This window comes from Embiotoca jacksoni, unplaced genomic scaffold (genome assembly GCF_022577435.1).
Source record: "Embiotoca jacksoni isolate LCO1_2020_lvr unplaced genomic scaffold, fEmbJac1.0.p SCAF_24, whole genome shotgun sequence".
Lineage (NCBI taxonomy): Eukaryota > Metazoa > Chordata > Actinopteri > Embiotocidae > Embiotoca > Embiotoca jacksoni.
In genome coordinates, this window is record NW_027185375.1 from 3,947,760 (window position 1) to 3,960,940 (window position 13,181).

The 13,181-nt window shown below is 47.5% G+C and overlaps 2 protein-coding genes across 2 annotated transcripts; one reads left to right on the forward strand and one right to left on the reverse strand.

Moving 5' to 3' along the window:
- Positions 1-2,584: 2,584 nt before the first annotated feature.
- Positions 2,585-6,877, reverse strand: tada2b (transcriptional adaptor 2B). Its single transcript, XM_069159122.1, has 2 exons — positions 6,500-6,877; positions 2,585-5,259 (listed from the first exon to the last, which is right to left on the reverse strand). The coding sequence occupies exons 1-2, from the start codon at positions 6,869-6,871 to the stop codon at positions 4,015-4,017; spliced, it is 1,617 nt and encodes a 538-aa protein (XP_069015223.1). The 5' UTR covers positions 6,872-6,877; the 3' UTR covers positions 2,585-4,014.
- On the forward strand, positions 6,600-10,291 carry cfap184 (cilia and flagella associated protein 184). The gene is made up of 3 exons (XM_069159121.1): positions 6,600-7,661; positions 8,764-9,111; positions 9,240-10,291. The coding sequence occupies exons 1-3, from the start codon at positions 7,062-7,064 to the stop codon at positions 9,573-9,575; spliced, it is 1,284 nt and encodes a 427-aa protein (XP_069015222.1). The 5' UTR covers positions 6,600-7,061; the 3' UTR covers positions 9,576-10,291.
- Positions 10,292-13,181: the final 2,890 nt, after the last annotated feature.

The window sequence follows — 13,181 nt, forward strand, 5'->3', positions numbered from 1 at the left end:
TCCTCCACTTGCCAGTCAGCTGGCCTATTTTTCCATCTTCTGAAATCTTCAAAACGGCCTATTTTTAAAAAAATAAATATAATTGGTACCCATTACTTATTTAATTCGGTTGCCTTATCAAGAAAGAAGGCAAAAGCTACACAGTAAAAAAAAAAAAAAAAAATTAAAAAAAATACTTACACTGGGCTCAATCACAATTATGTTCTGCTTGCACTATTTACCTGAAAGTATAAAAGTATGTACAACAGTAAGAACTATCATTAAATTATGAATTAATTTTAAGGAGGGGAAAAATGAAAACGGATGTAAATCTCCGTTTTCATTTTTCCCCTCCTTAAATATGTTCTTTTCTTTTCCCAATCACGGTAATAAAAAAGAAAAGAAAACGGCGTGTCCGACGCGGCCTCATTGACATGCTGCTCAGACAGCTGGAGGAACAAACCCTCTCTTTGTCACAGTTTGTGTTCCGACGGGTTCCCTTTTCTTTCTTTTTTCTATTCAAGATCACAATTACTGAAAGTTAACAGAGAGGAAAAAGGACTATTTCAAATTATAAAGTATTTGCACTTTTAATACATCTCCGTACATACTTTGTCATGTGCGACAACAAAGTAACAGAACAGCAAAAAAAAAAAAAAGCAGCTCAACAGCATCAGACAAAGATGTAAGACGGCTCCACAGCACGCCGTCACCAGAACCCAAACGCCTCTTTGTAAACCCAAATTTTTTTTTATTTTTTTATTTTTTTATTACAAAAGTTATAAAAACTTCCATGACGCAAAATACTGTACATTTCACAGGTCAGTAATTAGACTTTTTTTTTTTTTTTTTTTTCTTTCTCCGATGTATTTTATAAAATTATTTACATTCGGTGACATAAAGTAAGCAAAATCCCCCGTACAAAACAAAATATTCTCCCACTGGGAACAGAACGGAATCGGATTTCCACGTTTACACTGAAAACACACCGTTTTTGGAACAGTCTGGAACACATGGTTGCGCATGCAAGAGCACAAATGTCAAACTCTGGAACAAAAAGTCTGTCCTTTAAAAAAAATAAAATAAAAAAAAAAGGAAATAATTAAATAGCTTCAACTGACGGTTCTTACATCATCGGCTGGACATTAGCATCGTCTTCGTGGAACATTCTGGGTCAGAATAAAGTCTGGTTGACTCCAAAAAAATAAAAAATAAATGCTCATTGTCTCTATTTTACAGCATCGTTCTTCAAGAAACCCATTAGAGTTGAAGAACGCATCTAAATTCATAAGCAACATGTTAGCAGAGGCTTGCTACGGTCTAAAAAAAAAAAAAAAAAGTGATCTACATACTGGAGTGGACCCATTAGTGCTGGTTGGAAAAAAAACCCAATAAGAACATTTGTTTGATTGTGTCTTCTACATCCCGTACATCAGCGGCTCTCTCGACTCGTGTGCGACTGAAGCCCAAAGTCGAGAGGCCGAACAAGTTGACGTCACTGATAAATAATGACCACCGTTAAAAAAAGGAGGTGGAGCGTTTCTCGATGAATCCAATTTTGTCAACAAAACCCATGAAAAGAAAAAGTTAAGCGCATCCCTTGGTGATACGTTTTAAAAAGGCAGAGTTGCACTGCCAAAACTACTTTCTGCTGCGGAGTAATACATATTTGGTGGCGGGATGGCGCTGTGCGCGTGTGTGTGTGTGTGTGTGTGTGTGTGTGTGTGTGTGGGACGGAGTGAAATTAAACTACTGTGTGTGTGTGTGTGTGTGTGTGTGTGTGTGGGACGGAGTGAAATTAAACTACTGTGTGTGTGTGTGTGTGTGTGTGTCACCCAGTGCCACAAGAACACACTACTTGTCAGCAGGATAACGCTGATTGTCCGGGACCTCTTATGGATTCTGTTGACGATATCGAGAGAAACCTTTCGTCAGGGTGCAAATCGTCGGAGCGGGATGGTGCGTATGAACCAAATACGAATATAATAGAAGAACGACTTTAAAAGGACCGCAACGCCCCCCACCATCCCCCCAAAAACAAAACAACAACAACAACACGTACCTCCACGACTCATCCGCGATCCGAGCGCTGAACCTCTGGATCTGCGGACGCTACGACGAACGACAACCCGGAACGAAGGTAAAGCTCCTACTTTTAAAAGCGACGGCTATTTCTGACATTTCTCGTGACGTCGGTTGATTGAAATGCGCACCGACGACCTCGGTCCTGTCGCGTGTCTTCACGCCGGGATCCCGCCCGCCCGCGTGCAACACTTTTTTTTTTTTTTTTTTTGGTTATTTCGCACGAGAGACGTGCGCGCGTCCGGTCTGAAGTGGGGCGGTGGCACCGTGATGAACGACGTCGCGCCCTCCCGGGAACTAGTCGGGCGCCGGTTTGAACCCGATGTCGGGACAACGGTTGGCGAAGTTGTTTGATCAGCTGTCAGTCAAATTCGATCAAACCCCACGTGTCGTGAAAATAAAAAAAAAAAGAAATGTGTTCGTTGCGGGATAATGGAGGAATAGACTTTAAAACTCAAAAGACTGTTTTCACATTCATTTTGCTGAAGGGGAAAAGTTGCTACGCGCTCACTGAAAAGCTGATTTGAAGGGGGGGGGGGGGGGGGAGGGGGGGGACCTAACGAGTGTAATTTGTGACATCACAAACAGTTCGGTGGCCAAATGGTGGATCAATTCGACGTACACGAAGTATGATGCGTAATCCTGAAACTTCCTGTATACGTACACTGAGAACGGACCCTGACTGTGAAGCAAGTTACTTACTGTAAACTGTAGAAAATAAATCTATTTGCATATTTTTAAGATCCTGGAATTTTTTAATGAGAAGGAATGGATTGGATTTTACAGATTTCTAGAAGATGATTTTAGGGGTTTTTTTTTAGGGGGGGAAAAAACATGTCAGGCACAGTTTCTTATCCAAAGTAGAGTATTTTATATACATCTTAAAACATGTCTGGGGGGGAGAGATGGTGGGGTTTAAATACAACCTATTGGACAATTTTTTTGTTGTTGAAATAAACATGTAACTTGAGCAAATATTTTTGATCAGGATCCTTTAAATTTGGTTGTTTCACCAAGCCCTACACTGAGTGGGACATTTTTAAAGTTTAAAAATAAACGTGGCAGCGCCCTCTGGTGGACGTTATTATCTCTTCGTTTCTTTCTTCTTTGGCATGTTTTTACAGACAATTCTCGTGTTCACTGGCCCATCTACGTGCCACTGCCGACATATCAGTGAGAAATTAAAATTAGTAGATATATCAGCTTGGCTGATCGAGCTAACTCTTGTCTGTCAAGTTAAACGATGACTGAACCCTGTTTTTTGTTTTTTTGTTTTTCGCTTTATTTTGCCGTCACCTACCGACAAGAAAAAAAAAAAAAAGATGACTTCGCTTCAGAGTGGTTTCTGGGAAATAAAGGTTTTTTTTTTCAAAAAAAAAAAAAGAAAATTGTCGTGCTGGAAAGTTACGGAAAGTTTGAGAGAGCCTCAAAAACAGAATATGTGGATCATTTCTGTCTCCCATCAGCTGTCAATAATTGATTTAAAAAAAAAAAAAAAGACTAAAAGATGTGTTCCTCGGTACCCTTCTTTGTCGTGTAATGGCTTTTGCCCTTGTCGCTGGTTGGATTTATAGTTTAATTTCTTCAACAATAAAAACAACTGTGTGATACAGTTACCGTCGCGTAGAAACATTATCGACAGAAAGTACTGTGAGCCCGCGGAGCTGCAGTCCGCCTCGCTTCCCTTTCCAATTGCAAAAATATAGGCTCGGTTTTCTTCCCGGCCCCGGTATGAAAATATACTTCTCTCCAGTGGGGCGTCAGCCTTCTTTATAAATGTACACGTTCACAGAAAAAGGGGGGTCACCGCCGGAGGGGGGGGGGGGTGAGGGAGGGGGAGAAAAAAAAAAAAAAGAACGGTGGAAAACCAGTACGTTTTATCCGGCGCCGTGAGCTCGCCGGCTTCTTGCTCCTCCCGGGAGAGAGAGAGAGAGAGAGAGAGACGCCCGGGTGCTACGAGGCGTCCCGGGATATCCAGCCGCTCTCCGTGAGGAAGGTGAGGATGCGCTTCTTGAGGACCTTGTCCAGGTAGCCGGGCAGCCGGCTCTTGGCCGGGATGCCCTGCCTCTTCTGCAGGTGGTCTTTGATGATGATGGTCTTGACGGTGAGGTAGCGGGCCGGGCTGAGGTTCAGGGAGCTGCACAGCACCTTCTCTCGGTCCGACAGCAGCTCGAAGCCCGTCAGGTTCTCGATGGCGGCGAACTCGCCGTCTTTGCCCTCCTCTTTGATCCCGCCTCCGACCCCCAGCAACCCTCCGCCCCCGCCGCCGCCGCCTCCTCCTCCTCCTCCTCCGGCCCCGACCCCGAGTCCCATCCCGGAACCGAGCCCGCCCCCTCCCGAGCCGCCCCGTTTGGAGGTGACCACGCTCTTGTTCTCCTTGCGCTTCTCCCGCTTGTGGCGAGCCGCCTCGTACTCGGCCGACTCCTCCAGGCAGGCGATGCCGTTGCGGCGGTAGCGCTGCAGCTCGCGCACCTTGGCCCTCAGCAGGCGCTCCTTGTGCATGTTCTCGAAGAAGTCTTCGAACTCCCGATGGGCCATGAACTGGCAGAGCCCCCGCAGCCTGACCCGCTGCTCCTTCTCCTCCTTGGTGATCTTTCGTTTGGGCGTGCTCGGAACCGGACCCGACCCCGCCGCCGCCGCGGAACCCGATCCGATTGCGCCGCCGCCGCCGGCCCCTCCTCCCCCCGCCGCGCCGCCAGTGGCGGCGCCGCCGCCGACGACTCCCAGCGTCCCGGGCTTCTCCTTCTCCTTGTCCTTCTTGTCTCGGCCCAGGAACGAAGGCACCAGGTTGTAGTCTCGGGCGATATTCTTGCGTCGCTGCCGTTCCCTGAGCTTGCGCACGTACATGTCCACGTGGGCCCGCTTCATCTCGATTTCCACGTCCTCGTCGTCGTAGTTGACCGACAGCCCGCTGATGAGCTTCTCGGCGTCCTGGTCGTACTCGATCTCGTAGTCGTCCCGCAGCGGCATGTAGCCCAGCTGCTGCTGCTCGGCCAGGGTGATGTCCAGCGGGGGGAGCGGGGTGGTGAGGCTGGGCGACAGGGGGCCCCCGCTTGGACAGGTGTGGTCGGTGACCCGGTTGGGAATGCTGTCGGGGATGCAGGCCTTACCCAGGTTTCCGTGGATGTACATGGTGACGTAATGTTCCATGACTTCCTGGGGAGTCCGCGACGCTCCGACGTGAGTGGCCATGTCCTCCTGAAGAAGAACACAAACAGGAAGTTGGTCACCAAGACGTCACCTTTGACTCCAGGAAATTGAACATTTTGAACCATGTTGATAAACGCAATGGGTACGTCATCATTTTCAGAACAAGTACCGTGTCATATGACACCAATGATATGGGAAAATAGACCGTATTCAAGGGATAAACGTTGTCGTGAAAATCTTTTTATTTATTTATTTATTTACTAAATAATGCATTACTCTATTTTGTAATATTTATAGACTAAGTTGATGTTACATTTTTCGTAAAAGTAATCGCTAAATGAAAGATGAATTAATAAATAAATTAAAAAAATATATAACTTCCTTATACCAGGCTGAAGGCAGTATGGGATACAGTGGTACAACTGGGTTGGGTGTACATATTTGATACCGGGGGTAGGGGTGGGTGGGGGGGGGGGGTAATTTAGAAACGGTTCCATTCGTTAGTGCCGTTTTATTGAATAGTTGTTTTATTGAATAGTTATTTACAATCATTGCATCCCGGCGACGTCCACTGTCGCAATGCACTCCTGCGACTTGGAACGATAACGACACACGCCTTTCCATATTTACTCTCCGTCGCCAACTTTTTCTTGATGTATTGATCCGAACCCGCTGCCGGGTCAGCCTCAAACACCCGGTTCTCGGGGCGGGTACACGGACCCCCTGCGGGCGGAGCTACTTAAAAGCACCTGCACCGTAACTTCAAAATCGTTGGATTGTTTTTGGAGTTTCCAGTCAATCATTTGCGTTTATTACAGTCACGTCCCCATAATGTGTCATCCCTGAAGGACTTCCTGCTGTGTCCATTGAGTGACCTGTGGACTGATGCCACTCGGTCCTCTGGAATATAAACACACGCTCCCCACGTTTCTCCTCTGTGGTGACTTAAGATCTTCTTTTAAACGTCTTGCGCTTGTCCCAAACTACATGTTGAGACTGCTGCTCTGTTTTGAAGTCACGGAGCGATACTGCCTGTTATAAACGTCCCAACTTTTACGTCTGATGAAAAGAAAACGAATTGTCGTCCCTCCCTAACCCCCCCCCCCCCCCCCCCCCCCACACACACACACCTCCAAAATAAAAAGGTCATTAACGTTGTCGTAACATCACCGCTCACGTTAAACTCCCGACTCTTCACACTTTACTCGGCACTTTTAAAACAAAAGTCGCGGTGGTGTTATATGAAGCATTGCGGGGGACAAGTTAAGGAACTTAAAAAGTGATGTACCCAGTTTCCAAATCCATATTGCTCGATAGCATCAAGGAGCGACTGCTCTTCCCTGCTGGTCCATCCTCCCTCTGCCTCGGGACCCCAGAGCGAGAACCGACCTCCGTCGACCTGCTGGTAGCCGTGCCATCTCCGGTGGTTACCGATTTCTGCGCCCGCTGAGAAGCACTCCGGGCACAGCTCGATATCGGGGCAGTCGGTGCAGCGGAGCCGCAGGTTCGTAACATCTGCAAGGCAGTTAACGCAGTACTTCTTCCCCAAGTCGGCCATCTTGCCTGGCTCCTGCTTCTTGTTGTTGGAGGCAGAACCTCGCGCCTGCGCACTCCAAGCCTCGCCGCGCGAGCTCCTTCCATTCTGCTTGTTAATATTCATGAGGGTGGGCCGGGGAGCCCCGTGATTGGCTCTCGGGCCTAGTTTCCAGGACAACAGAAACAAAACGAACAGTTTCATCGACTACAGAAGTGCACGAGCCTCGTTGCTATAGATAAAGTGATTAATACTTCTGGGAATTCTTTATTTTATTTTATTTATTTTATTTAAAAAAATAAATAATTAAAAAAAAATGGACAGAGAGTCAGAACATGAAGGTAACGAGGTGAAGAATGACACCGAGAGGGAAACTTCAGAGGAGGATGAAGATGAAGAAGAAGAAGAGCCGGAGGAGCGCAGTGGAGATGATGTCCTCGGTGCCGGCGGCGTCGACGAAGAGCCGGACGTGAGAGCGGATGAAGTCGGCGAGCAGCCGCCGTCCCGCGAAGCGAGCGTCGCGTTGGAGGTTAACTGCACCTGCGACGACGGAGCCCGCGGGCTGCGGGGGGAAGAGGAAGAGGAGGCCGAAGGACGGGAGGCCCCCGACGGAGACGGAGACGACACCGGGTACGGAGAGTACGCGCGGCTCCTCCGGGGGCTGAGCGAGGAGAGAGCCGAAGCCTGCCGGCGCAGCGGCCGGCTGCAGACGACGCTTTCGGAGCACTTCCGCGGGACGGCCGGAGACGAGGCCCCGCCGGAGAGGCCGAGGCCCGCGAGGGAGCAGCTGCAGGAGGAGTACGACGAGCACGTGAGCATCCTGACGGGCCTGAAGCAGCAGCTCCGGGAAGACTCCGAGGCGGCCCGGCAGCGGGCGGAGGACCTGAGGTTACAGTCCCAGGACAAGCTGGACGAGGTTAGTTTGATTGATCGACACGTTTTATTGTCCGTGCTCTCTCTCCGGTAAGAATACTGCAGTAATAATTAAACCTCGTGAAAGTTTCATTTTCTCTCTCTCTCTGAGTCTGGCAGCTCCTTTTTTGAACGATATTGTTTGTTTTATTTATAGAATAAATAGACGTAAAGACTGATTAACGGAATGACACTTAGAGAAAGTTGGGATTTTGTTTGTTTGTTTTTTTTGCCTACATTTTCTTCCGTGTCTTTTCCATGTTCACCATGGAGACAACATCTTTTTCCCTGCTGTGATTTTTTAAAGGCCACCAAAGTTATGTTGAACCACTCGGTCTCCGTGACGACATGGTCAACGCCTCAATTGTCCACCGCTCAGTCCTGCATCACAATTCCTGAAACCAGCTTCGACTTTGAGCCCGTGTCCACCTGACCACCGGTCGAAGCGTCCATCTCTGCTTCTCCTGCCTTTTTGGGTGGACAGGGCTCTGCTGGGATCACATATTCCTGTGGGACAGGCCAGCTTAGCGACGTCTGAACCCAAATCTGATAGTTTAAATGAGATCACCCCCCCCCCCCCTCCATCCTGATGGAGCAGGTTTGCCGAGTATTTGACAAAAATAGACAATCTTTTTTTTTCTCTACCCGTCCCAGCTTATTAAAGAATATTTCATGCTCTGGAAGAAAGCTTAAGGTTTGAAACGACATATAATGGGGGGGGGGGGGGGGGTTTAAATGATCCCCTCTGTCTCTGGGGAGAAGCTGTACAAGGCATCCCACACATGCAGCCTTGCAGTGAGCTGGGTGGATGTGACATGCATGCTGAAGCATGAAGACACTGCTCTCAGCACCATCGGGACACAAAGACAATTTGACAAATACAAATACAAATACATTTTAAGAAGTCTGGGAAAAAAAAAAAAAAAAAAAAATTCTATTTTAAACCCATTGTAATGGAAACTACAATTAAAACATCTAGCAAGTACTCTTAGAGACACAACTGTCCTGTTGTTAAAACTATTTCCAAAACAAGGGTGCGTGAGGTGTTACGTCCGGGTTACGCTGCACCGATCAGTGGGGCAGAACTGTCCCGCCTTCGTCCCCAGGTGGACAACGAATGGCGAGCGTTGATGGCTCTGAAGCGGGAGGCGGCCGTGGCAGCGCTGAGCCGACGCCTGGGCAAAGAGGCAGCTCGGTCCGAAGCGGAGTCGGCCCTGACGGCGGAGCAGCTTCGGCAGGACGAGCTGATCGAGCTGCGTCTGAAGCACATCGGGCTGACGACCAGGATCCGCAGGCTGGAGGCGGAGCTCCGGGACGGGGAGGAACAGGACGCCGACCCGCTGCAGGTCCAGTTTCAGCGGCTGCGGGCCGCGAGGCTGGAGCGGAGAAAACGAGCCGAAAAGCAAAGCGAGGAAGCGTCGAAGCTGCAGAAGAAGATCAGCAGCTGCTTGGAGGTACAGGCTCCACGAATCCGCAGTTAAAACGCCAAAGTCCAAATCTCCGCATTTTCCTGCACGAGATACGATCTACCGCTCGAATCGGTTGACGGCGTCAGCTCCGTGTTTTTCTCCCGCTGTGTCAGCTCCTGTCGAACGTGAAGGAGAAGCTGTGCTGGAGCCAGGCGGAGGTGCGGGCCAAGCGAGCGCAGCTGGCCGAGGCCGAGGCCGCGGCGGCCAGGAGGAGGGACCTGCTGACCAGGACCGAGCGGGCCCGCGGCGGCCTGCGGAGGGACAACCAGAGGCTGAAAGAGCGCCGGGGACTGCTGGGCGACAGGGTCCTGCTGCGGGACTTCGAGGACACCGCGGACGCCTCGGACCGCCTGGAGGAACAGCTGGAGAACCTGAAGTGCCGGCGAGCTGAGGTCGCCTTCGGCCGCGGCAGACGGAAGAAGAGGCTTGGACACGACCTGACGAATTAAAAGCAAAAGTTGCGAGCCGGCCACAAAATATCAGCGCGGGAAGAAAAGAAAAAAAAAAAAAAAAAAAAAGTGCCGCGGAGAAGGAAACTGAGCGACGGGCCGTACCATTTGAAGTTTTATCCCTTGTGATTCTCAGGCAGTCCTGCGTTCAGGCGCCGTCGTACGAGAGAGGTGGCACCTTTCGTGCGACCAATGCAGTTCAAAGTGCTTCACGGCAAAAAGAATGACGTGCAGCGTTTCACGTAAAAACGGATATAAAGGAACAATCACAAAACATAGAAAAGAAATGAGATCAAAATGCATAAAAAGAAATACGGGTGGAAAATTTAGAATCGAGCGACATGCATTTGGAGGCGCGGTAGTTCAAGTGCGTCGCAGGTGGAGGAGAGCTTCGAGAGCAGCTAAAAAAAAAAAAAATTAAAAATAAAAGTGCAGGACAGTAGTCCAGTCGGCCGGAAATGAAGGCACGAATCACCTTTTCGGCATCTGTCTGATTTATAAACGGCCGCGCCGGGGCGATGTTTCTCAGGCGGGGGGGGAAAAAAAAAAAAACGTTTTGTTCAACCCTTGTTTTTTTTTATCATGGTTCTGTTTTTGTTGTCGTCCTCTGCACGATTTCACAGGTGTTACCTCGCCATTACGGCGTCTTCAGTTTTGTTCCGCAATGTCGAAAACGATAACGACGAATAAAAAAAAAAAAAACCTTCGCGGCCAAACTCGGACTCGACTCCAATTATTACATTTATTGACGTCTCCGCTAAACTTCTAAACACCACGATAAGCGCGGCGCACAGTCCGCCGTCCCGTTCTTCAGCTCGAACTGGCTTCACGGTGGATCCGTCTCATCGTAGTTTCGGTCCTTGGACACGAACTGAAATCGGACGACTCGTGAAACAATAAGCGGAGAAAACGACGACGTTTGGAAAGCGTTCGGTGCGTAGCAACGCGTAGATCCTTTGTGTACATTTTATACGCGCAGTCGAAAAAAAAAAATCCCAGAGTTGCTCCGGGTGGCGGTGATGCAACTCATTCACAGACGTTAATGACTTCTGTTGTCTTGTCCGTTCTCGTATTAAAGTCTCACCAAACGACTCAGGCAGTAAAAACATGGATCGTGACTGAAGCGAAAAACTGCCGAGTCTGTCCGAACGATTTAGTTCAACTCAGTTCGGTCGTGTTTATACACTTTACATCGCGACAAATCACAACACGACAGGTTATTTCAAGGGCACTTAACACAGTAAAGTCTTTAAAACAGAACTTTACAAAAAAAAAAAAAAACAATTCAGAGGGAAACCAACAATTCAGAACTTCCCGCATGAACAGCGCTCATCGCCTCCACCAACAGTTCTTCTCTTCTATCTCTATGCTGTCCTTTTCTCTCTCTGCTCTCCTCTCACCACAACCGGTGGAGGCAGATGGCTCCGCCCACCTCTGAGCCTGGTTCTGTCCGAGGTTTCTTCCTGTTAAAGGGAGTTTTTCCTTCCCTCTGTTGGAGGTTTCTTCCTGTTAAAGGGAGTTTTTCCTTCCCTCTGTTGGAGGTTTCTTCCTGTTAAAGGGAGTTTTTCCTTCCCTCTGTCGGAGGTTTCTTCCTGTTAAAGGGAGTTTTTCCTTCCCTTTGTCGGAGGTTTCTTCCTGTTAAAGGGAGTTTTTCCTTCCCTCTGTTGGAGGTTTCTTCCTGTTAAAGGGAGTTTTTCCTTCCCTTTGTCGGAGGTTTCTTCCTGTTAAAGGGAGTTTTTCCTTCCCTCTGTCGGAGGTTTCTTCCTGTTAAAGGGAGTTTTTCCTTCCCTTTGTCGGAGGTTTCTTCCTGTTAAAGGGAGTTTTTCCTTCCCTCTGTCGGAGGTTTCTTCCTGTTAAAGGGAGTTTTTCCTTCCCTCTGTCGGAGGTTTCTTCCTGTTAAAGGGAGTTTTTCCTTCCCTCTGTTGGAGGTTTCTTCCTGTCAAAGGGAGTTTTTCCTTCCCTCTGTTGGAGGTTTCTTCCTGTTAAAGGGAGTTTTTCCTTCCCTCTGTCGGAAGTTTCTTCCTGTTAAAGGGAGTTTTTCCTTCCCTTTGTCGGAGGTTTCTTCCTGTTAAAGGGAGTTTTTCCTTCCCTCTGTCGGAAGTTTCTTCCTGTTAAAGGGAGTTTTTCCTTCCCTCTGTCGGAAGTTTCTTCCTGTTAAAGGGAGTTTTTCCTTCCCTCTGTCGGAGGTTTCTTCCTGTCAAAGGGAGTTTTTCCTTCCCTCTGTCGGAGGTTTCTTCCTGTTAAAGGGAGTTTTTCCTTCCCTCTGTTGGAGGTTTCTTCCTGTTAAAGGGAGTTTTTCCTTCCCTCTGTTGGAGGTTTTTCTCCCTTAAAGAGGATTTTTTTTTTTCCCTCCTAGCTTATGTGGGAATTGTTGAATTGTTGGGTTTCTCTGTATAATATTGTAAAGTCTTGCTGTAAGGACTTTAATGTGTTAAGTGCCATGAAATAACCCCCGTTGTGATTTGGCGCTATATAAATAAAGTTGAATTGAATTGAATTGAACAGCTGTGAGGAAAAACTCCCCTTTAACAGGGAGAAAAACGTGAGGCGGTGGGAAGGAAAAACTCCATTTTTAACAGGAAGAAACCTCTTTGATCCTCGTAACATATTCCAATTCTCTGCAATAAATCATCACCGACTATGGGGTTTATTGATTATTAAATGTTCAATCGTGGATGTATTTCAGAACAGTGCGGACCCATAAGTCGTTGGGATCACCACGGAGTCGGTTATTTTGAACGGTAACCAGCCTGGAAAGAGAAAAGAAAATGCGTCATTACATTTAGTTGTAGCTCTGAAATGCGTCGAAATTTTGATATTTCAGACCAATTTGCATCTGTGACGTCGTGCGTATTGCGTTTCAAATAACATAACATAAATAATCATGTATTTTTTAACACTGGTGAATTATTTGCAGCGCAAATGTGAAAAAAAGACATGATGGAAATACTTTTGAGCATCACAGGAAGCCAAACATTCAATTAAAATGATCAAATAAACGTTCAGGTGGAGAAGAGAAAGTCTGGTTCATAATCCAGATTCACAATCTCCGTTATTACTGCTGTCACAGCTGCAGCTACTATTGTTTATGTTTATTTATTTTTTTTACTACAGGAAGTATGAATCACTCAATGAATGACCCAATCAGGAATGAACGGTTAAGTATTGAATCATTAATAAGTAGTTCCTGAATAACTTTGAATCGAGGACTCTTGATGAACTCGAGATAACGGCAGCATTAGAAGACAAACGGAGAACTTCTGAAGAACAACACACACACACACACACACACACACACCTGGAACATTACAGCTGATGATATTAACCAGAGCTCAGTGTTCATTAAAAAAAAAAAAAATACTTGTCATTCAGTCACACATTATTTTGCCAGCAGGGGGAGCTAGAGAGAAGGAGCTCTGCGAGGAAGGAACATATGAGGCACGCTGTACGTGATAAAAGAAAAAAAGATGGTCCAACTTTTTTTCTGAGGAGGATTTCTGGCAAGTTCTGCTTTATTTCAGCTCATTAAAGACTTCAAATGCACGTAAAGGAGCAATCCGCAGTAACTGCGTGCGGTTTCCGTTGGAATGACAGCAACTGTACATG